Source organism: Salmo salar, chromosome ssa21 (assembly GCF_905237065.1).
Source record: "Salmo salar chromosome ssa21, Ssal_v3.1, whole genome shotgun sequence".
Taxonomy (NCBI): Eukaryota; Metazoa; Chordata; class Actinopteri; order Salmoniformes; family Salmonidae; genus Salmo; species Salmo salar.
In genome coordinates, this window is record NC_059462.1 from 33,652,739 (window position 1) to 33,677,999 (window position 25,261).

At 43.7% G+C, this 25,261-nt stretch overlaps 1 protein-coding gene and 1 pseudogene across 2 annotated transcripts in view; one reads left to right on the top strand and one right to left on the bottom strand.

The window, feature by feature from the left end:
• Positions 1-25,261, top strand: part of LOC106582236 (guanylate-binding protein 1-like) — a 44,669-nt pseudogene that overhangs the window by 11,841 nt on the left and 7,567 nt on the right. Inside the window, exons 2-4 of the transcript XR_006761207.1 lie at positions 8,807-8,890; positions 9,274-9,515; positions 11,986-12,027. The product of XR_006761207.1 is annotated as a guanylate-binding protein 1-like (transcript). The remainder of the gene's footprint in view (positions 1-8,806; positions 8,891-9,273; positions 9,516-11,985; positions 12,028-25,261) is intronic.
• On the bottom strand, positions 371-6,185 carry LOC106582238 (guanylate-binding protein 1-like). The gene is made up of 8 exons (XM_045704900.1): positions 6,075-6,185; positions 5,395-5,606; positions 4,648-4,890; positions 2,237-2,517; positions 1,912-2,124; positions 1,641-1,677; positions 1,209-1,309; positions 371-691 (listed from the first exon to the last, which is right to left on the bottom strand). The coding sequence occupies exons 1-8, from the start codon at positions 6,146-6,148 to the stop codon at positions 371-373; spliced, it is 1,482 nt and encodes a 493-aa protein (XP_045560856.1). The 5' UTR covers positions 6,149-6,185.

The window sequence follows — 25,261 nt, forward strand, 5'->3', positions numbered from 1 at the left end:
ATCTCCCACAAACCCAGGTGGGAAAAACAACTACTTAAGTATGATCTCCAATTAGAGACAACGATGACCAGCTGTCTCTAATCGGAGCTCATCCAAAAAACAACATAGAAATACAAAAACTAGAACATAACACATAGAAAATCTAAACTAGAAAAACCGCCTGTCACACCCTGACCTACTCTACCATAGAAAATAACAGCTTTCTATGGTCAGGACATGACACATATACTGTATAAGAAAAATAATAATATTTCACTCTTGCATATAAAGCTTATACGGATTCTAAGCTTGGCTATTAACTTGACTTTTCGCTTTACATTGCTAGATAAAGCTAACAAATGTGTACATGCTCAAGTAATACACAATGTTTCTACTTCATAAAACCTCCCCTCATGAGCTTATATTGAAAGAAAGTGTTGGCAGTGTCCAATCCAAATCGAAGAACAGGCATAACTGTAGACTCAAGGAAACCACCTCCTTCCTTCACAGGTTTGTTGCTCTTCTTGAACTCCTCTATCTCCTGTCTCATTAAGTCAGCCTTCTCCTTGTGGCCCTTCTCCAGCAGATCCTTCTGCTTCTGCATCTTGCACTCCAAGGCCCTGTGGAAGTCCCGTTCCTCTTGCTTCATCTCCTCCTTCATCTTCTCTTCCATCTGCTTCAACTTCTCGTCTTTGCTTCTGCGATCGTTCTCCTTTACATTTAAGTCATTTAGCAGACGCTCTTATCCAGAGCGACTTACAAATTGGTGCATTCACCTTATGATATCCAGTGGAACAACCACTTTACAATAGTGCATCTAAATCTTTTAAGGGGGGGGTTAGAAGGATTACATTATCCTATCCTAGGTATTCCTTAAAGAGGTGGGGTTTCAGGTGTCTCCGGAAGGTGGTGATTGACTCCGCTGTCCTGGCGTCGTGAGGGAGCTTGTTCCACCATTGGGGTGCCAGAGCAGCGAACAGTTTTGACTGGGCTGAGCGGGAACTGTGCTTCCTCAGAGGTAGGGAGGCGAGCAGGCCAGAGGTGGATGAACACAGTGCCCTTGTTTGGGTGTAGGGCCTAATCAGAGCCTGAAGGTATGGAGGTGCCGTTCCCTTCACAGCTCCATAGGCAATCACCATGGTCTTGTAGCGGATGCGAGCTTCAACTGGAAGCCAGTGGAGAGAGCGGAGGAGCGGGGTGACGTGAGAGAACTTGGGAAGGTTGAACACCAGACGGGCTGCGGCGTTCTCCATGGTGCGCTCCATCTCCAACCGTTTCTCTTCAGCAGCCTTCTTCTCCTGCTCCAACACAGCTGATCTCTCCTTCTCCTCTGCATGGTCCAAAGGAAGAGTTGAGGTAGGAAAACACTCTAGCTTCTGGACTACTCATGTTCTCTCTCATATGGAGTCAACAGACAGCCCCTGATCTTTTCCATGTTCTGGAGTAGGCCATAACTTTTAGATTACTCTTTCAAACATCCCAGATCTATGTTGACTTCGTGCAAGATTATCACCAATTTATTGTGAGAAGTCACTCCAACCAGAAACTTGAATGGAGCCAGATAATAACATCTCAATGCTATATTTTGGACTTACCGTGGATATTTTTCTAATTTTCTGTCCATTTTTTGTCAGCTTGTAGGATGGAATTTTTCTCTAGACTCTTCTCCCTCAGGAACTGCTCAAGAATCTCCTCAGCCTGCAGAAAATACCCCAAAAGGCTACATGTTTCATCATTCGTTGATGGCAATCTGTTTCTGGTATGATGCTGCAGATGGAAGCTAATGTGAATCATAACAGTAACAGAGATTGATAGAAACAGCAATCCATTTACGGAATATAAACTAAGTGGATCGGCCTGAAAGATGAGAACAGCTCCAGTGTTTAATATGGATTTTTTTATGAATGTTTCAGCCCTAGAAAGGATTCTTACCCTAACTCCTTTATCAGGCTCGGCCCAGTATTGTGCCACCATGTTGTCATGGTGAATGCAGTAAAGCTCATATCCCCCAGGTGTAGCGTAGATCCCCTCCTTAATCTTCTGGGCCATCGGAGCAGACAGCTTCTCCAGAAGGGACGCACACTTCTTCTCTGAGGCATCCTCGTTCTGGTTGAGAAGGTCAGCGTAGTGCTTTGCAATGGCCACCTGCAGGAGTCAAGACTGTTTTAGGGAAGAATTTGTAAAAAGTGGTCCTTGACAGAGTTAAGAACTAAAGCAGTGTTTGTACCAGGCACAGATCTGAAATGATGACCCTTACCGCCAACGCTTTCAAGAAATCCCCATTTTCGTCTTTGAAGGATCGTTTCATGAAAGCCTGCGTGGCCTGGTGGTCTGAGCGGAGGTGATGAGCTGAAATCTGACCCATGGCCACAGGGAATAAGGCCTTCACCTCCTCCATGCCCCTCTGGTATACTACCTGGCCCTCATCCACAGCAGCCTGGTTCTCAATTTGAGCCATGGCCAGCACTGCATTCTCCAGACAGGGCACAGAGCCTTTGGCTATGGTCTCCACATAGGTGTTAACCAAGTGGCCGAGCACTGCAATCAGATAAGAGGCGGGAAGAAAAATACAAGTGTATACATTTGGTGGTACAATAACGTAGGCTACAATTTTTACATTTTTTATTAGACCTTTATTTAACCAGGTAGGCTAGTTGAGAACAAGTTGTAATTTACAACTGCGACCTGGCAAAGATAAAGCAAAGCACTTCGACACAAACAACAACTCAGAGTTACACATGGAATAAACAAGCGTACAGTCAATAACACAATAGAAAAAAAAGAAAGTCTATATACACAATGTGTGCAAATGAGGAGGTAAGGCAAAAAATTGTCCATAGTAGCGAAGTAATTACAATTTAGCAAATTAACACTGGAGTGATAGATGTGCAGATGATGACGTGCAAGTAGAAATACTGGTGTGCAAAAGAGCAGAAAAGTAAATAAAAACAATATGGGAATGAGGTAGGTACATTGGATGGGCTATTTACAGATGTGCTATGTATAGCTGCAGCGATCGGTTAGCTGCTCAGATAGCTAATGTTTAAAGCTAGTGAGGGAAATATAAGTCTCCAGCTTCAGCGGTTTTTGCAATTTATTCCAGTCATTGGCAGCAGAGAACTGGAAGGCGGCCAAAGCAGGTGTTGGCTTTGGGGATGACCAGTGAGATATACCTGCTGGAGTGCGTGCTACGAGTAGGTGTTGTTATCGTGACCAGTGAGCTGAGATAAGGCGGAGCTTTACCTAGCAAAGACTTATAGATGACCTGAAGCCAGCGGGTCTGGCAACGAATATGTAGCGAGGGCCAGTGGACGAGAGCATACAGGTCGTGGTGGTGGGTGGTATATGGGGCTTTGGTGACAAAACGGATGGCACTGTGATAGACTGCATCCAGTTTGCAGAGTAGAGTGTTGGAGGCTATTTTTTAAATGACGTCGCCGAAGTCGAGGATCGGTAGGATAGTCAGTTTTACGAGGGTATGTTTGGTGGCGTGAGTGAAGGAGGCTTGGTTGCGAAATAGGAAGACAATTCTAGATTTAATTTTGGATTGGAGATGTTTAATATGAGTCTGGAAGGAGAGTTTACAGTCTAGCCAGACACCTAGGTATTTGTAGATGTCCACATATTCTAAGTCAGAACCGTCCAGAGTAGTGATGCTAGTCGGGCGGGCGAGTGCGGGCAGCGAACGGTTGAAAAGCATGCATTTAGTTTTACTAGCGTTTAAGAGCAGTTGGAGGCCACAAAAGGAGTGTTGTATGGCATTGAAGCTCGTTTGGAGTTTGGTAACACAATATCCAAAGAAGGGCCAGATGTATACAGAATGGTGTCGTCTGCGTAAAGGTGGATCAGGGAATCACCCGCAGCAAGAGCGACATCGTTGATATATACAGAGAAAAGAGTCGGCCCGAGAATTGAACCCTGTGGTACCCCCATAGAAACTGCCAGAGGTTCGGATAACAGGACCTCCGATTTGACACACTGAACTCTGTCTGAGAAGTAGGCCAGGCAGTCATTTGAGAAACCAAGGCTGTTGAGTCTGCCGATAAGAATACTGTGATAGACAGAGTCGAAAGCCTTGGCCAGGTCAATGAATACGGCTGCACAGTACTGGCTTTTATCGATGGCAGTTATGATATAGTTTAGTACCTTGAGCATGGCTGAGGTGCATCTGTGACCAGCTCGGAAAGCGGACTGCACAGCGGAGAAGGTACGGTGAGATTCGAAATGGTCATTGATCAGTTTATTAACTTGGCTTTCAAAGACTTTAGAAAGGCAGCGCAGGATGGATATCGGTCTAGAGTGTCACCCCCTTTGAAGAGGGGGATGACCGCGGCAGCTTTCCAATCTTTAGGGATCTCGGACAATACGAAAGAGAGGTTGAACAGACTGGTAATAGGGGTTGCAACAATGATGGCAGATAATTTTAGAAAGAGAGGGTCCAGATTGTCTAGCCCAGCTGATTTGTACGGGTCCAGGTTTTGCAGCTCTTTCAGAACATCTGCTGTCTGAATTTGGGTGAACGAGAAGCTTGGGAGGCTTGGGCAAGTAGCTGTGGGGGGTGCGGAGCTGTTGGCCGGGTTAGTCAGGAGGAAAGCATGGCCAGCCATAGAGAAATGCTTATTGAAACATTCAATACATCTGTGCAGAATCTGCAGATTTTTTACTTACTTCTCCCGGTAACTTTGTGGCCCCCTTTGACAGTTTTTGTACGGCTCTCCTGGAAAATGAAGCGGCAGAAAGTATCTGCAACCTTTCGGAAGGTTCCACAGAGGTCAGCCTCGTCCATGGAATTCAGATGGGGCATGTTGGCAGGAGTTGTAGGGGTGGGGAATACAAAGCACTTGCGCGAGGGGAAGTAGTTCCGGATGCACTGTCGTGGGAGGTTGTACATCAGGTTCTTTTTACCCCCACCTGAATGATAGTCAGCATTCACCATTACAGTTGACATTAGTCTATTTTTAGGGCCAGTTTCCCAGACACAGACTAGGCCTTGTCCTGGACACAAAAGTGTGTTCAATGGAGAATCTCGTCTGGAGGCCTAATCTGTGTTTGGATGGCTCTTAGTTCACCATCCAAACACACAATCATTAACAGATAAGCATATACAGAGATATGCTTAAATTAACATGAGGCATAAGACTTTATGACCAATAAACAAACTGGATAAAATAATTGTGTCACTTGATTTATGAGTCTGTTTGATTATGAGTGTAATCCTACAATACATTTCCATAGGAATGATTTTATAACGTGTAATTTAGCAAGTGTCAGAGCAAATATCAATCATCTTGTTTCCCAACCCCCATGCTCTTTGAGATAGTGATTGTTCCAACTGAATAATTGTTCATGGGGAGCTCTATTCTAGAGACATTGTGCACAGTTGATCATTGGGGTGGTGGCTAGTGCTAATGTCACCTTTTCTGAGTTCCAGGGAATGCTCCAGATACTCATCTTCGGTGACGTTTCTACCGTCGATCTCGAGTAGTAGAGTGAAATCTCTGATGGCCCACACAAAATTCGGAAAGAACTGCACAAACTGGGCGTCCCCTCCTTCCTCGTCATCATGAGAGGATGAAGCTGCACTGGAAGAATTCACCTTGATCCGCTCTGTCAGCTCACTCACATATCTATAGGGCCGGTTGAGGATTGACTGATAAAAGCTACCAAAGTTCTTAAAAATCATGTGCGTCTACATTGACATGTGCCTGCGACAGTTGTAAAAGGACTTGCTATACAACAGTTATAGCATACGAGCAGTTTCAGTTTATTTTTGAATGGACTGTGTCCACATGCACTGAGTAACCCCTAAGGGAATTGATCCAACAAAGTACAGTGTGTTGAACATTCTGCAAACACTTAATTAATGCTGTCAGTAACACAATATATTGCTCCAGGTCTATAAGGATATTTTGCTCAGCATCCAATAGATACACAAACATACAGCACTTTCACTTTCAATATAAGAGGGAGTTCTAAGAAATGGCCCGGTTGGGGGAAATATCCCCTAACCATGTGATATGTACACCTGTTAAGTCAATAGGAGAGGAAACAGGGGAGGTTTGCCATGGGGAAATAGATATTGGTTTAAAGGATACTGGAGATTCTCCACGGCTTGATTGTCGATGGTCCCTCGACTGTTGTAGACCAGAGTACTGCTTAACAGCAACATTCCTATTGGTGATCTGGCTAAATGAAATGAAATAATAAAAAATGCACTATATATACAAAAAAAAAAGTGGACACCCCTTCAAATGACTGGGTTGAGCTATTTAAGTCACACCCGTTGCTGACAGATGTATAAAATCGAGTACACAGCCATGCAATCTTCATAGACAAAGATTGGCAGGAGAATGGCCTTACTGAAGAGCTCAGTGACTTTCCAACAAGTCACATTGTCAAATTTCTGCCCTGCTAGAGCTGCTCCGGTGAACTGTAAGTGCTGTTATTGAGAAGTGGAAACATCTAGGAGCAACAACGCAAAGGCTCAGCCGTGAAGTGGTAGGCCACACAAGCTCACAGAACAGACCGCCGAGTGCTGAAACGCATAGAGCTTAAAAATCGCCTGTCCTCGGTTGCAACACTCACTACCGAGTTCCAAACTGCCTCTGGAAGTAACGTCAGCACAAGAACTGTTCGCAGGAGGCTCATGAATGGGTTTCCATGGCCGAGCAGCCACACACAAGCCTAAGGTCACCATGCGCAATGCCACGCGTCGGGTGGAGTGGTGTAAAGCTCACCGCCATTGGACTCTGGAGCAGTGGAAACGCATTCTCTGGAGTTATGAATCACGCTTAACCATCTGGCAGTCCGACGGACAAATCTGGGTTTGACGGATGCCAGGAGAATGCTACCTGCCCGAATGCATAATGCCAACTGTAAAGTTTGGAGGAGGAGGAATAATGGTCTGGGGCTGTTTTTCATGGTTTGGGCTAGGCGCCTTAATTCCAGTGAAGGGAAATCTTAATGCTACAGTATACAATGACATTCTAGGACAATTCTATGCTTCCAACTTTGCGGCAACAGTTTGGGAAATGCCCTTTCCTGTTTCAGCATGACAATGCCCCTGTGCACAAAGCGAGGTCCATATAGAAATGGATTGTCGAGATCAGTGTGGAAGAACTTGACTGGCCTGCACACAGACTTGACCTTAACCCTGTCGAACACCTTTGGGATGAAATGGACCAGCAACTGCGAGCCAGGCCTAATCGCCCAACATCAGTGCCCAACCTCACTAACGCTCTTGTGGCTGCATGGAAGCAAGTCCCCGCAGCGATGTTCCAACATCTATTGGAACGCTTTCCCAGAAGAGTGGAGGTTGTTATAGCAGCGAAGGGAGGACCAACTCCATATTAATGCCTATGTGTCCACATACTTTTGGTCATGTAGTGTATGTGTGTTTAGATATTTGTTCACTGTGCTAGATTACTAATGTGAATTTTAAAGAGACTGAACGTTGACCTCTCACCTTCTCCACGTCCCCCAGCCCCTCTGTATCCAGCAGCACCAGGGTGTGGTCTCTTTTTTCAGGGTGAGGCACACACCACATCCAGATTGCCTTAGTCTTGGATTGAATGGTGGCTCCCAGGGCAAAACCTAAATCAATATTTCAAAGACCATTTTAAGAATAATTTTTTTTATTTTTTATATATATTTATTTTAAAAGAATTGACTATTGAGGCACAGATGATGCCCAAACCAGTTTGTGAATTCAGATATGTCTCTCAGCATCAGTCAGTCTCTGTCTCACCCAGGGGCGGAAATCCCGGGGGGGACGGGGGGGACACGACCCCCCCATCCTGGGAAAAATATGATTTGTCCCCCCCAATATATCACTGAAACATAACTATGTAATTTAAATAATATTAATAATACTCAATGAAAGCAATTGTGCTGATTATAGACACTTAATAGCGCGTTTTTAAGTTTCAAAAGATTGCAAGCCCCCCACCCTTTGCCTCACAATGGTTTGATCCACTGCCAGTTCCTTAGCTTGCTAGCTAACAGAGAGGTCGTATCTACTGTCTGAAAGGCACTCAATGCACATAACTGACGTGAGGTTAATCCAGTCAATCGCGCACACACACTAGCTGAATATGCAGAGCTAGCGCGCAAATATTAACTATTAAGCTAGCTAGAACCTATTCCATTTATGTGGCGTCGTCAAAGATGGAATCAGCATGCAGATGATGTAAGTTAGTGCTTCAAAGTCCCTGTGATAAGGTTAGCGATAAACTGAAATCCAAACCGAACAGAACTACACTCTCTTCTACCATTGTCTTAAATATATTTAATGGTCTCGTTGCAAAAGCTAAATTGTCGCAAGTGAACTTTTATTTATTTATTTTATTTCACCTTTATTTAACCCGGGTAGCAAAGATTATAGCAAACACCACTGAAACTGAATTGGTGCTCGCTCGCTTTGCAAATTCAGCTATTGTTGGAAGCCAGCCAATATGAAACAAACTATTAAAATTACAAAAGGTTGCAGCATATGTTGTGTAAATGGTGAACTCATACAGCTGTCAACTCTTGTCATTTTAATCCGTTTCACATTTGCTAGCTACCTTTTAGATCGAAGCCCAAATAGAATGATTGAAGATGATAGAAGCCCATCTCCTACTGTAAATAACCTGTGTGTGTGTAGCCAGCCAGCCAGCCAGGTAGAAAAATGGCAGAAAAATAAAAGACGGACATCAGAGTATTTTTCAATACACCGAAACGCATAGTAAGAACCCTAGTAGCCTAATATCTCAAAGACTAGTTGATAAAATGTTCATAAAGAAAGAAATGAAATTCTAATGGAAATGTTTCACAATGATGTCATTAGGCAGAGCAGGCAACAGATGGCACACAGACAGCAGAGTTGGGGACAGATATGCAGGGACAGACTGGCAGAGACAGGGAGTCTCAGGTAAGTTTGTTGAGTCTTTGTTTGGCAACATTATGAAAGGTTCTCAATTTTTTTTACTTGTAAAATAGGAACATAATTGGAAAATGCCATGGATACCCCCACTCTCAACTTAAACTGGTGACTGAACTAAGATTTGTTAAAGGCAATGGTATTGCTGTTGTGATTAGTTGTGTAGTTTTGGGTACCGGTAGTTAGGAGTACGGCAAACACCTTATTTCTTTGGTTCCTCAATATACATTTACCATATTACAATGTAGGCTATGTTTTACAGCACTACTTTTGGTGTCCCCCTCAGGAATTGCTCTTGAGAAAATGTCATGTAATTGTCCCCTCCAAAGTTGATATCAGATTTTCACCAATGGTCTCACCTCTTATCTTTCCAGCCAGCTTGTTCATGAGCTAAGACTTGCCGGTGCGGTACAGCCCGACCACCGCCCCAACTACGACTTGCTGGTTCAGGCTCATCAGGTACTTGATGGCACCAGGAAGTACATGAAGCTCACAGTCGGCGTTCTCGACAAGGCACATTGGGGAATCCATGGTCAAGTGACTTCACTGGATGATCAGCCTACAGCTCCAACAAATATTCAATCTATAATAAAATGATTAATTAAATATAGTTCAGGTGAATATGATATAGCCTAGGACTTCTGTATAGGCTATGTATTTTCTTTTTAAGATCTGCATAATTAAAATGGCTGAGCCATATGCATATACAATTAAAAGTGAAGTTAAAATATTGTCCAATGTTAGCTTCAATTTCATTATGAAATTCGTCTTCAAACATTAAATTGTTTTCTGGGTATGGAAAAGCATTTGTCGATTCTAGCCTACTCACATAATTGACTTAAGCCTGCTCCAAACCAGCTGTAAAATGGCAGGGGGTTGATACACTGTAGAATACCTACAGTGCATTCGGAAAGTAGTCAGACCCCTTTTACCCTCATCAATCTACATACACACAATACCCCTTAATGACAAAGCAAAAACAGGTTTTTAGAAATGTTTGCAAATGTATTACAAATAAAAAAACTGATATCACATTTGCATAAGTATTCAGACTTTTTACTCAGTACTTTGTTGAAGCTTCTTTGGCAGCAATTACTGCCTTGAGTCTTCTTGGGTATGACGCTACAAGCTTAGCACTCCTGTATTTGGGGAGTATCTCTCATTCTTCTCTGCAGATCCTCTCAAGCTCTGTCAGGTTGGATGAGAAGCGTTACTGAACAGCTATTTTCTCCAGAGATGTTCGATCGGGTTCAAGTCCGGGCTCTTGCTGGGCCACTCAGGACATTCAGAAACTTGTCCAGAAGCCACCCCTGCGTTTTCTTGGCTGTGCTCTTAGGTTTGTTGTATTGTTGGAAGGTGACCCTTCATCCCTGTCTGAGGTCCTGAGCGCTCTGGAGCAGGTTTTCATCAAGGATCTCTCTGTACTTTGCTCCGTTCATCTTTCCCTCGATCCTGACTAGTCTCCCAGTCCCTGACTCTGAAAAACATCCTCACAGCATGATGCTGCCACCACCACCATGCTTCACCATAGGGATGGTGCCAGGTTTCCTCCAGATGTGACGATTGGCATTCAGGCCAAAGAGTTAAATCTTGGTTTCCTCAGACCAGGGAATCTTGTTTCTCATGCTCTGAGAGTCTTTAGGTGCCTTTTGGGAAATTCCTTGCGGGCTGTCATGTGCCTTTTACTGGGGAGTGGTTTCTTTCTGGCCACTCTACCATAAAGGCCTCATTGGTGGAGTGTTGCAGAGATGGTTGTCCTTCTGGAAGGTTCTCCCATCTCCACAGAGAAACGCTGGGTCTCTGTCAGAGTGACCATCGGTTTCTTCGTCACTTCTCTGACCAAGGCCCTTCTCCCCCGATTGCTCAGTTTGGCCAGGCGGCCAGCTCTAGGAAGAGTCTTGGTGGTTCCAAACTTCTTCCATTTAAGAATGATGGAGGCCACTGTGTTCTTGGGGGCATTCAATGGTGCACAATTTTTTTGGTACCCTTCATCAGATCTGTTCCTCGACACAATCCTGTCTCAGAGCTCCACGGACAATTCCTTGGCTTGGTTTTTGCTCTGACATCAACTGTGGGACCTTATATAGAGAAGTTTGTGTCTTTCCAAATCATGTCCAATCAATTGAAATTACCACAGGTGGACTCCAAACAAGTTGTAGCGACATCTCAAGGATGATCAATGGAAACAAGATGCACCTGAGCTCAATTTCCAGTCTCATAGCAAAGGTTCTGAATACTTCTGTTGTAATTTTTAATACATTTGCAAACATTTCTATAAAAAGCTGTTTTCACTGTCATTATGGGGTATTGTGTGTAGATTAATGAAGAAAACATTTAATTTAATCAATTTTAGAATAAGTATGTGATGTAACTAAATGTGGAAAAAGTCAAGGGGTCTGAATACTTTTCGAATGCACTGTATTCCAAGGGGAGTTTCCACTAGTTACCACAAGTCAAAAATGTCTATAATCATAAAAATTCAAAACAATGTTGCTTTTTGGTCTTAATTTAAGGTTAGGCATAATGTTAACAGTGTGGTTAAGGTTAGGATTAGAATAACATTTTAAGTAGGTACATTATAACTAGTGACACCCATTTGGCTGCAGATACAGAAAGTGAAAGTTGCCTAGACAATTTTTCTTGGCTTATTTTCACCAGTCAAAAAAGAGATGGAATTTACGTATCCGACTTTTTAATGAATTAACAAAATGTTAAATTGTGTGAACGGCGTTAATGAGCCAATTATCGGCTATTGTTCTCCGTAGGAATAGTGCTGCCTTCAAGTTCTATTTGGACTTGCTAATTGGTTGTAGTTATGTGTTGGTTATGCACAGGGGAAAGCACGACGTTTATTCACAAAAAGTCCCTACTCAGCTTCAGTGATACATGACCTGATCTAAGCCGCGTTTAAGTCGTTAGTAAATCGTACATGTCAGAGTTCCTAGTATCTACCAGCACATGAACGCGGCACAAGTATGGAATGTTTTTGATACGTCGTGCTTTCCCAGAAACCTAATTTTAAACATTAGAAAAACTCTTTCAGTTTCAATATAATCACTGATCTATTTTTTGCCGTCCAAACGCAGACAACAGACTGAACAACAACCGCACTGTACAACGTCGCCGAGGTAAGCCTAAACTCTCTTGCACTGCAAAATGTTAGCTTTTTTACTATATGATATATAGGTATTGATTTGCAAGTTGACTGGTTGTAATGTAAGTTGGTGAAACACCAGCCATCACAAGTCAGACTGTTGAATTAACTTTATTTGAACGTACTTTACCTGTTGTCTGCTGGTTTTGTCCTTATGTAAGTGGTCATCTGAGACAAAATCCACAGGGACGTTTTATTAGCCCGATTTAAGTATGCTGGTCTGTAGGCCTATGGTTGGTATTTTTGTTTTTATTTTCAACACTGATGTAATTAGTACAGTCATTGGTTCGAAAGTATTATCCCACCTTGGCATTTTTCCTATTTTGTTGCCTTACAACCTGGAATTAAAATAGATTTTTTTGGGGGGGTTTGTATCATTTTGATTTACACAACATGCCTACCATTTTGAATTACAGCTGCAAGTCTCTTGGGGTATGTCACTATAAACTTGGCACATCTAGCCACTGGGAATTTTGCCCAGTCTCCAAAGCAAAACTGCTCCAGCTCTTTCAAGTTGGATGGGTTCTGCTGGTGTAGAGCAATATTTAACCTCTTACATCTAGACGTTCCGCTAGCGGAACACCTGCTCCAATATCCAATGATAGGCGTGGCGCGAATTACAAATTCCTCAAAAATACAAAAACTTCAATTTTTCAAACATATGACTATTTCACAGCATTTTAAAGACAAGACTCTCCTTTATCTAACCACACTGTCCGATTTCAAAAAGGCTTTACAGCGAAAGCAAAACATTAGATTATGTCAGCAGAGTACCAAGCCAGAAATAATCAGACACCCATTTTTCAAGCTAGCATATAATGTCACAAAAACCCAGAAGACAGCTAAATGCAGCACTAACCTTTGATGATCTTCATCAGATGACACACCTAGGACATTATGTTATACAATACATGCATGTTTTGTTCAATCAAGTTCATATTTATATCAAAAAACAGCTTTTTACATTAGCATGTGACGTTCAGAACTAGCATACCCCCCGCAAAACTCCGGTGAATTTACTAAATTACTCACGATAAACGTTCACAAAAAACATAACAATTATTTTAAGAATTATAGATACAGAACTCCTTTGTGCAATCGAGGTGTCAGATTTTAAAATAGCTTTTCGGTGAAAGCACATTTTGCAATATTCTGAGTAGATAGCCCAGCCATCACGGCTAGCTATTTAGACACCCAGCAAGTTTAGCCCTGACCAAACTCTGATTTACTATTACAAAAGTTTGATTACCTTTGGTGTTCTTCGTCAGAATGCACTCCCAGGACTGCTACTTCAATAACAAATGTTGGTTTGGTCCAAAATAATCCATCGTTATATCCGAATAGCGGCGTTTTGTTCGTGCGTCCCAGACACTATCCGAAATGGTAAATCAGGGTCGTGCGCATGGCGCAATTCGTGACAAAAAAAATCTAAATATTCCATTACCGTACTTCGAAGCATGTCAACCGCTGTTTAAAATAAATTTTTATGCCATTTTTCTCGTAAAAAAGCGATAAAATTCCGACCGGGAATCTGCGTTTAGGTAAACAGACGAAAGAAAACAAAGCATGAGGTCGACTCGGGCTCGCGCCTGAGTCTCACAGTACTGTAACCAGCCACTACCCAAACGCACTACTTTTTTTCAGCCAGAGCCTGCAAAGCCACGATTCAGCTTTTTGCCGCCTTCTGAGAGCCCATGGGAGCCGTAGGAAGTGTCACGTAACAGCAGAGATCCCCTGTAATGGATAGAGATAATCAAGAAGGGCAAGAAATTGTCAGACAGGGCACTTCCTGCATGGAATCTTCTCAGGTTTTGGCCTGCCAAATGAGTTCTGTTATACTCACAGACACCATTCAAACAGTTTTAGAAACTTTGGAGTGTTTTCTATCCAAAGCTAATAATTATATGCATATTCGAGTTTCTGGGCAGGAGTAATAATCAGATTAAATCGGGTACGTTTTTTATCCGGCTGTGAAAATACTGCCCCCTAGCCATAACAGGTTAAGTCATACCACAGATTCTCAATTGGATTGAGGTCTGGGTTTTGACAAGGCCATTCCAAGAAATGTAAATGTTTCCCCATAAACCACTCAAGTGTTGCTTTAGCAGTATGCTTAGGGTCATTGTCCTGCTGGAAGGTGAACCTCCATCCCAGTCTCAAATCTCTGGAAGACAAACAGGTTTCCCTCAAGTATTTCCATGTATTTAGCACCATCCATCATTCCTTCAATTCTGACCAGCTTCCCAGTCCCTGCCGATGAAAAACATCCCCACAGCATGATTCTGCCACCACCATAATTCACTGTGGGGATGGTGTTCGGTGAGGAGAGGTTTTGGGTTTGCGCCAGCGTTTTCCTTGATGGCCAAAAAGCAACATTTTAGTCTCATGTGACCAGAGTACCTTCTTCCATATGTTTGGGGAGTCTCCCACATGCCTTTTGGTGAACACCAAACATGTCTGTTGATTTTTTTCTTTAAGCAATGGCTTTTTTTCTGGCCACTCTTCCGTAAACCCCAGCTCTGTGGAATGTACGGCTTAAAGTGGTCCTATGGACAGATACTCCAATCTCCGCTGTGGAGCTTTGCAGCTCCTTCAGAGTTATCTTTGGTCTCTTTGTTGCCTCTGATTAATGCCCTCCTTGCCTGGTCTGTGAGTTTTGGTGGGTGGCCCTCTCTTGGCAGGTTTGTTGTGGTGCCATATTATTTCCATTAAAAAAAAATTGATTTAATGGTGCTCCGTGGGATTCAAAGATTCAGATATTTTTTCATAACCCAACCCTGATCTGTACTTCTCCACAACTTTGTCCCTGACCTGTTTGGAGAGCTCCTTGGTCTTCATGGTACTGCTTGCTTGGTGGTGCCCCTTGCTTACTGGTGTTGCAGACTCTGGGGCCTTTCAGAATAGTTGTATATATACTGAGATCATGTGACACTTAGATTGTACACAGGTGGACTTTATTTAACTAATTATGTGACTTCTGAAGGTAATTGGTTGCACCAGATCTTATTTAGGGGCTTCATAGCAAAGGGGGTGAATAAAAATGCATGCATCACTTTTCCGTTTATTTAAAAAAAAAAAAAAAATTGAAACAAGTTATTTTTTTAATTTAACTTCACCAATTTGGACTATTTTGTCTATGTCCATTACATGAAATCCAAATAAATAAAAAAACGTTTAAATTACAGGTTGTAATGGAACAAAATAGGAAAAATGCCAAGGGGGATTAATACTTTTGCAAGGCACTGTACATCACAAAAATGTGTACAATATGGCCGAGCCTAACCGAACCACAGCTGACTGTGAGGAAACGTGCTTCGGTCGACTACTTTTGGTTATGTTCGGCTATTGTTGACATAGTGTGGGTCATGTACTAGTGGTGCGCGGGTCAGCTGTTCGTTCACCCTCACCCGCCGCAATTGCTAATAACCCATTCCCAACCGCCCGACTACATGTGATGAAGTGACAATCTGAAGCCCGCACCCAACCCTAATCTCCAAATATAGAAAATGTGCTATAGGCTACAGTCAAAGACTGCAGAACGATTTTTTTGTCAGAGGTTGCAGGATTTATTTTGCCTGATTTAGGTATGTTTCTGATTAGAATTTCCGACATTTTGATAGGCTATTTGTTAGTCAACCTGTCTATAATCAGATACATGTAGCTTCTCTTTTGTTATTATATGTTGCCCTAGATGACTAAATAAACCCTTGCTCAACAGAATAATGTAATAGATCGATTGAATAATTAATTATATCTAGTTGACATCGGTAAAGTTCTCGGTCATCTTTCACGTAGCAAAGACGTTTATGGACTGGGAAGAAAATACAATAACACAACAAAAAAACGTGAAAGATTTTTTTGTGCAAAATGTCCAAATGACATCTGTTTGACCGGTTGTAAGGACAAAGAAAGCTCTGACAACGACCCAACTTGTTTCTGATAAGATGCTTCGATGCGTATTTTATGTTGTTGAAGTACTAACAGATTTTATGATGTTTTTATGATAAAGCCAGCACCTCTACAGATGGTATCTAACTGAGAATTGCCTTCTCTCAAGAAATTAATAAATCATATTTATCCAGTCCTGTTCCCAAGTCCAAATTTTGCCTACATTTGGTGTATCATTTTACTGCAAGAAATGCTTAATTCTACAGGAGTTATTACTACAGCCCTATTCACACAGGACTAGTATTACTTACTAGAGAATGATCTTTCTCTTTTTTTTCAATAATTTGACAGTTATGACGGAAGCCTGGCGTGAAGATATTTCAACAAATCCAGGCGATAACAGGCTACACTGATAACTCGAGTTTGGTTATTGTCATGATGGAGGCCAGGCAGTGAGTAATCCGGTTTAGTTATGTTTAATAATTCAGAAATGGTTTGTATTGAAACGGTCCACAGGGTGAATATTTGTATTCCGTAGAGAGGATGTTATAGATTTGATTTCTCTCAGAAAAGGGGAAATGTAGTGATGTCTGATAGATTTGTCCCTAATTGATTGGTGTCACGTCCTGACCATAGAAGCTGTTATTTTCTATGATAGAGTAGGTCAGGGCGTGACAGGTTTTTTTTTCTAGTTTAGATTTTCTATGTTGTTATGTTCTAGTTTTTGTATTTCTATGTTGGGTTTTTTGGGATAATCTCCAATTAGAGGCAGCTGGTCATCGTTGTCTCTAATTGGAGATCATACTTAAGTAGTTGTTTTTCCCACCTGGGTTTGTGGGAGGTTGATTTTGTGTAAGTGTATGTTGTAACTCTTCGTCACGGTTTGCTGTTTTGTTTATTTCAGTTTATTTGTACGTATTGCATAGTTTCACAGTTTAATAAAGAAAATGTGGAACGATACACACGCTGCGCTTTGGTCCGCTTCTTCATCCTGCGACAACCGTGACAATTGGTTGTGTGTCATCGTCATAACCGAATATGACTAACCAAGCAATGATGACTAGCAGATAATAGCTCTGTGGACTGCATGTTAATTGCCTGATTTTAAATGTCAGTAAAAAAAAATTGTAACATAAGTTTAGTTTTTCTTTAACATCGACAACACACGTAACTGTGTCAACTAGGACATCGGTGTAGACAGCCCTTTGTCCACAGCAACATTGGGATTATTCTGTCCCGAAACAGTTGCTGTATGTACCTCTTTCTTAATTAAAAAAAAAATGATTTTGTTGCTCTTTTCAGAACAGAAAAGTAAGCATGTTTCTTTCATGTCTCTGAACCTCAGTGGTAGTTTTACCTCTTGACTTCTCGAGCTTATTCTCACCAGTTGTGGTGAGGCTGGCTGAGGTGGTGATCAGAGTGAGTGGATGGGAGTTGGCTGGCTCACAGTTGGGACCTGTGTGCTGTCCTCACTGGTAGACTGGGGGACTCCTTTGTTGTTCTGCTGCTGTCTCTCTGGAGTAGGTAACTGAAGGTGTCGCCTGTTTCTCCGCGTGATGGTGTCGTGTGCAGTTTCCACAACGTAGGATCTTGGCTCTGGAGATTTGCTGATGACAACTGGAAGTGTTTTCCGTCCTTTCTCTCCATCCAGCTTGACTCTTACTCTGTCCAGGGTGTAATTCTGGTAGGGGGCGCACTGAATGCCTCCTCTTATAGAAGAAATGGTAAGCTTGTTTGGCTTTCTGGTCCTTCTGTTTAACGCTGTCGTAGCTGATGCGTTTTGGTTGGAGTTTCCCATCCAGCACGGGGACCGTCGTCCAGATCTGATGTCCTGTAATGAGTTGCGCTGGGCTTGCTCCTGTTGCGCTGATGGGCGTACAGCTTTCTCCGCAGCTCCGTTTGACTGCAAGTAATGGAGACTGGAGGTAGTATGAGTGAAACGTCATTCAGGGGTCGCCACTGCTCGTGTGCCTGTTTTGCATGTTATTTTGGCATTAATACGTGTCACATATCGGTTTGTAAAAATATATATAATTGATTTATCAAAGCCACATGCAAACATGTTCTATTTTTTTGCTTTCTTGAGTAATGCAGCTCCAAAATGTAGGTGTTTCAGCCTAGCTCTGCTTTCTGTGGTGGTGAGGCAGCTAGCGTAAAATAAGGAGCGTTGGGGTTGGTAATGTTCTCTGGTTGCACCGTGATTGGCTCAGTGTTCTGTTACTTATGGGGACACTACGTCACTGCAAAATCTATGGGGAGAGCTTGAAAATTCAAGCCCCTTGGGTGCTGCCATAGAGTTACATTAGAAGTGCCCATCCAAGAAGGCTCAAGGTCATTGGCCACAGGTAAAATGACGTCAAATCACGTTATATCTACCGTAGCTTTGATAGGAGTGATCATGTCAACATCATACTTTCAAAATCTTAGCTAGCAAGCTAGCAGTCATCATCATGAATTAAGTTGACAATCTACTGGCAAATCCTTTTCATATGAAGAGAAATGATGGATAAAACGTATTGATGCTCATCGGCCAGTGGACATAAACATTACACAACAAGTTTAAAATCGCAAATTCAACAATGGAAGGATGGGCTAACTGCAGGAGTTGGAAAGTAATCTACTAGCCTGCTATTCAGTGGAGTAGGTGTGTGGTTGGTGATAATGGCGCCAATGGACATGGCTCCCGTTTTACGATCCTGTAACCAATTGTGCTAATGTGTATGTTTTTTCGCGTTATTTGTAACTTATTTTGTACATAATGTTTCTGCCACCGTGTCTTATGACCGGAAAGAGCTTCTTGATATCAGGGCAGCGATTACTCACCCCGTACTGGAGGAATTCTTCTTCTTCTTCAACGAGTCTGACGGGAAGGATTTACTCCAGACACCCGACAAGGCCATGATCCCTGTCATTCGCAGGGGAAAAGATGGAGATATCATGGACGACGGTCCGGGTGCCTTGTAAGGATCGTCGCTGAGAGGGTAATCTACCTTTACCAACGGTCCTATTAGCCAATGTACAATCAATTGATAATAAAATAGACGAACTATGAGCACGTATATCCTACCAACAGGACATAAACTGTAATATCTTATGATTCACGAGTTGTGGCTGAACGACGACATGATCAACATACAGCTGGCAGGTTTTAAGCTTATTCGGCAGGATAGAACAGCGGCCCCTGGTAAGACAAGGGGCGGCGGCCTGTGCATATTTGTAAACAACAGCTGGTGCACGAAATCTAAGGAAGTCTCAAGGTTTTGCTCGCCTGAGGTAGAGTATCTCACGATAAGCTGTAGACCACGCTATGTTTCAAGAGAGTTTACATCTATATTTTTAGTAGCTGTCTATATACCACCGTAGACCGATGCTGGCACTAAGAGCGCACTCAATGAGCTGTATACGGCCATAAGCAAACAGGAAACCCTCATCCAGAGCAGGAAGCACCAGTGACTCGGTCAATAAGAAAGTGGTCAGATGAAGCAGATGCTTAGCTACAGGACTGTTTTGCTGGAATATGTTCTGGGATTCTTCCGATGGCATTGAGGAGTACACCACATCAGTCACTGACTTCATCAATTAGTGCATTGATGACGTCGTCCATCAAACAGGCAAACCGTCAATACAGGACTAAGATTGAATTGTACTACACCGGCTCTGACGCTCGTCGGATATGGCAGAGCTTGCAAACTATTACAGATAACAAAGGGAAGCACAGCCATTTTACATTACATTTAAGTCATTTAGCAGACGCTCTTATCCAGAGCGACTTACAAATTGGTGCATTCACCTTATGATATCCAGTGGAACAACCACTTTACAATAGTGCATCTAAATCTTTTAAGGGGGGGGGGGGGGTTAGAAGGATTACTTTATCCTATCCTAGGTATTCCTTAAAGAGGTGGGGTTTCAGGTGTCTCCAGAAGGTGGTGATTGACTCCGCTGTCCTGGCGTCGTGAGGGAGCTTGTTCCACCATTGGGGTGCCAGAGCAGCGAACAGTTTTGACTGAGCGGAGGTAGGGAGGCGAGCAGGCCAGAGGTGGATGAACGCAGTGCCCTTGTTTGGGTGTAGGGCCTGATCAGAGCCTGAAGGTACGGAGGTTCCGTTCCCCTCACAGCTCCGTAGGCAAGCACCATGGTCTTGTAGCGGATGCGAGCTTCAACTGGAAGCCAGTGGAGAGAGCGGAGGAGCGGGGTGACGTGAGAGAACTTGGGAAGGTTGAACACCAGACGGGCTGCGGCGTTCTGGATGAGTTGTAGGGGTTTAATGGCACAGGCAGGGAGCCCAGCCAACAGCGAGTTGCAGTAATCCAGACGGGAGATGACAAGTGCCTGGATTAGGACCTGCGCCGCTTCCTGTGTGAGGCAGGGTCGTACTCTGAGAATGTTGTAAAGCATGAACCTACAGGATCGGGTCACCGCCTTGATGTTAGTGGAGAACGACAGGGTGTTGTCCAGGGTCACCCCAAGGTTCTTAGCACTCTGGGAGGAGGACACAATGGAGTTGTCAACTGTGATGGTGAGATCATGGAACGGGCAGTCCTTCCCCGGGAGGAAGAGCAGCTCCGTCTTGCCCAGGTTCAGCTTGAGGTGGTGATCCGTCATCCACACTGATATGTCTGCCAGACATGCAGAGATGCGATTCGCCACCTGGTTATCAGAAGGGGGAAAGGAGAAGATTAATTGTGTGTCGTCTGCATAGCAATGATAGGAGAGACCATGTCAGGATATGACAAAGCCAAGTGACTTGGTGTATAGCGAGAATAGGAGAGGGCCTAGAACAGAGCCCTGGGGGACACCAGTGGTGAGAGCACGTGGTGCGGAGACAGATTCTCGCCACGCCACCTGGTAGGAGCGACCTGTCAGGTAGGACGCAATCCAAGCGTGGGCCTTCGCCGGAGATGCCCAACTCGGAGAGGGTGGAGAGGAGGATCTGATGGTTCACAGTATCAAAGGCAGCCGATAGGTCTAGAAGGATGAGAGCAGAGGAGAGAGAGTTAGCTTTAGCAGTGCGGAGCGCCTCCGTGACACAGAAGAGCAGTCTCAGTTGAATGACCAGTCTTGAAACCTGACTGATTTGGATCAAGAAGGTCATTCTGAGAGAGATAGCAGGAGAGCTGGCCAAGGACGGCACGTTCAAGAGTTTTGGAGAGAAAAGAAAGAAGGGATACTGGTCTGTAGTTGTTGACATCGGAGGGATCGAGTGTAGGTTTTTTCAGAAGGGGTGCAACTCTCGCTCTCTTGAAGACGGAAGGGACGTAGCCAGCGGTCAAGGATGAGCGAGGTGAGGTAAGGGAGAAGGTCTCCGGAAATGGTCTGGAGAAGAGAGGAGGGGATAGGGTCAAGCGGGCAGGTTGTTGGGCAGCCGGCCGTCACAAGACGCCAGATTTCATCTGGAGAGAGAGGGGAGAAAGAGGTCAAAGCACAGGGTAGGGCAGTGTGAGCAGGACCAGCGGTGTCGTTTGACTTAGCAAACGAGGATCGGATGTCGTCGACCTTCTTTTCAAAATGGTTGACGAAGTCATCCGCAGAGAGGAGGGGGGGAGGGGGAGGAGGATTCAGGAGGGAGGAGAAGGTGGCAAAGAGCTTCCTAGGGTTAGAGGCAGATGCTTGGAATTTAGAGTGGTATAAAGTGGCTTTAGCAGCAGAGACAGAAGAGGAAAATGTAGAGAGGAGGGAGTGAAAGGATGCCAGGTCCGCAGGGAGGTGAGTTTTCCTCCATTTCCGCTCGGCTGCCCGGAGCCCTGTTCTGTGAGCTCGCAATGAGTCGTCGAGCCACGGAGCAGGAGGGGAGGACCGAGCCGGCCTGGAGGATAGGGGACATAGAGAGTCAAAGGATGCAGAAAGGGAGGAGAGGAGGGTTGAGGAGGCAGAATCAGGAGATAAGTTTGAGCAGAGGGAAGAGTAGCGGGGGAGGGAGAGCGAAGGTTGGGACGGCGCAATACCATCCGAGTAGGGGCAGAGTGAGAAGTGTTGGATGAGAGCGAGAGGGAAAAGGATACAAGGTAGTGGTCGGAGACTTGGAGGGGAGTTGCAATGAGATTAGTGGAAGAACAGCATCTAGTAAAGATGAAGTCAAGCGTATTGCCTGCCTTGTGAGTAGGGGGGGAAGGTGAGAGGGTGAGGTCAAAAGAGGAGAGGAGTGGAAAGAAGGAGGCAGAGAGGAATGAGTCAAAGGTAGACATGGGGAGGTTAAAGTCACCCAGAACTGTGAGAGGTGAGCCATCCTCAGGAAAGGAACTTATCAAGGCGTCAAGCTCATTGATGAACTCTCCAAGGGAACCTGGAGGGCGATAAATGATAAGGATGTTAAGCTTGAAAGGGCTGGTAACTGTGACAGCATGGAATTCAAAGGAGGCGATAGACAGATGGGTCAGGGGAGAAAGAGAGAATGTCCACTTGGGAGAGATGAGGATCCCAGTGCCACCACCCCGCTGACCAGAAGCCATGAGCTGCCCAGTGACACGAACCTACCAGACGAGCTAAATTACTTACTTGCCTCAACGCGAGCATATAACACTGAAACATGCATGAACACTGCCTGGTAGGTTAACTGCTCGGCCTCCGACCGCAAGGCACTACAGAGGGTAGTGCGTACGGCCCAGTACATCACTAGGGCCAAGCTTCCTGCCTTCCAGGACCTCTATATCAGGCTGTGTCAGAGGAAGGCCCTAAAAATTGTCAAAGACTCCAGCCACCCTAGTCATAGACTCTTCTCTCTGCTACCGCACGGCAAGCAGTACCGGAGCGCCATGTCGAGGCCTAAAAGGCTTCTTAACAGCATCTGCCCCCAAGCAAAAAGACTCCTGAACAGCTAATCAAAGAGCTACCCAGACCCCTTTTTTACGCTGCTGCTATTCTCTGTTTATAATCTATGCATAGTCACTTTAACTCTACCTACATGTACATAACCTCAATTACCTCGACTGACCGGTGCCCCCGCACATTGACTCTGTACCGGTACCCCCTGTATATAGCCTCGCTTGTTATTTTACTGCTGCTGTTTAATTATTTGTAACTTTTATTTTCTATTTTTTACTTAACACTTTTTTTCTTAACTTCTTAAAGCATTGTTGGTTAAGGACTTGTAAGTAAGCATTTCACTGTAAGGTCTACACCTGTTGTATTCGGCGCATGTGACAAATACAATTGGATTTGACTTGATTTGGTCTAAGTCTGGGTTTAATGGTCTATTTTCCAAGCTTAAAAGGATAAACATTCAACATTGGCCATGCTGTCAATCCAGCATGACTTCTGCCGCATTCAAACCAACTGGGAACTGGGAAATCTCAGACTTCAGTGAGTTCAAGACAACTAAGAACTCAGGAAAAAACTAGCTCAGACTAGGAAAATACGGTCATCCAACTCGGAATTCCAAGTCGGGAAGTTGGGCCTCTTTCTAGAGCTCCTAGAACGATCACTGACGTCATGATTCAATCTTGATTCAATCCCAGTTGTCTTGAAAGCCCATAAATCCAGAGAATGCCAGACAAAGTTGGATGACAGAATTTGCCCATGAAGGACTGCCGTGCTACCTTCCTGTTCGAGTGAGCACAGCACAACAATGTTGTCGTCCCCTTATACCATAGTTTGTACATCGCAATTGTCAGTAGAAACTAGAGGTCGACCGATTAGTCGAAATGGCCGATTTAATTAGGGCCGATTTCAAGTTTTCATAACAATCGGTAATCAGCATTTTTGGACACCGATCATGGCCGATTACATTGCACTCCACGAGGAGACTGCGTGGCAGGCTGACTACCTGTTATGCGAGTGCAGGAAGGATCCAAGTTAAGGTGCTAGCTAGCATTTAATGTATCTTATAAAAAACAATCAATGTTAACATAATCACTATGTAACGGTTGTCATCGGGAATGGAGGACCAAAACGCAGCAGGAATGTGGATGCTCATCTTGTATTTATTTTCAATAAAGGTGAACACCAAAATAACAAAAGAAGAACTCACGAACAACAAAACAGTCTTGTCAGGCTCACACACGCAAAACAAGAAACAATCTCCCACCAACACTAAACCAAACACATACCCATATATAGGACTCCCAATCAGAGGCAACGAGAAAACACCTGCCTCCAATTGAGAGTCCAACCCCAATAAACCAGACATAGAAATACAAAAGACCAGAGACCACATACAAATACAAACATAGAACATTACCCCAAAACCCGGGAATAATAAATCAAACGCCCTACTAAATAAACCACCACCCCGAACCACATAAAACAAATACCCTCTGCCACGTCCTGACCAAACTACAATAACAAATAACCCTTATACTGGTCAGGACGTGACACACTAGTTAACTACACATGGTTGATGATATTACTAGTTTATCTAGCTTGTCCTGCGTTGCATATAATCGATGCAGTGCCTGTTAATTTATCATTGAATCACAGCCTACTTCGCCAAACGGTTATTTAACAAGCGCATTCGCGAAAAAGCACTGTCGTTGCACCAATGTGTACCTAACCATAAACATCAACGCGTTTCTTAAAATCAATACACAAGTATATATTTTTAAACCTGCATATTTAGTTAATATTGCCTGCTAACATGAATTTCTTTTAACTAGGGAAATTGTGTTCTTGCGTTCTGTGCAACAGAGTTAGGCTATATGCAGCAGTTTGGGCCGCCTGGCTCGTTGCGAACTGTGTGAAGACCAACAACGCCAAACGGGGGATGACTTAACAAAAGCGCATTTGCGAAAAAAGCACAATCGTTGCACGAATGTACCTAACGATAAACATCAATGCCTTTCTTAAAATCAATACACAGAAGTATATTTTTTTTAACCTGCATATTTAGTTAAAAGAAATCCAGGTTAGCAGGCAATATTAAACTAGGGAAATTGTGTCACTTCTCTTGCATTCATTGCACGCAGAGTCAGGGTATATGCAACAGTTTGGGCCGCCTGGCTCGTTGCAAACTAATGTCAGAATTTTACGTAATTATGACATAACATTGAAGGTTGTGCAATGTAACAGGAATATTTAGACTTATGGATTCCACCCGTTAGATAAAATACTACTTCGAGGGTGGCTGTTGTCGATGTGTTCCTGGTTCGAGCCCAGGTAGGAGCGAGGAGAGGGACGGAAGCTATACTATTACACTGGCAATACTAAAGTGCCTATAAGAACATCCAATAGTCAAAGGTATATGAAATACAAATCGTATAGAGAGAAATAGTCCTATAATTCCTATAATAACTACAACCTAAAACTTCTTACCTGGGAATATTGAAGACTCATGTTAAAAGGAACCACCAGCTTTCATATGTTCTCATGTTTTGAACAAGGATTAT

Coding starts and splice junctions, on each gene's coding strand:
- LOC106582238 (XM_045704900.1), bottom strand. CDS start 6,148: ATGTTGCTGTTAAGCAGTACTCTGGTCTACAACAGTCGAGGGACCATC. Junction 2,125..2,236: donor ATTTCTTGAAAGCGTTGGCG/GTAAGGGTCATC, acceptor TGACTCCTGCAG/GTGGCCATTGCAAAGCACTA. Junction 1,678..1,911: donor AGCCTGATAAAGGAGTTAGG/GTAAGAATCCTT, acceptor TATTTTCTGCAG/GCTGAGGAGATTCTTGAGCA.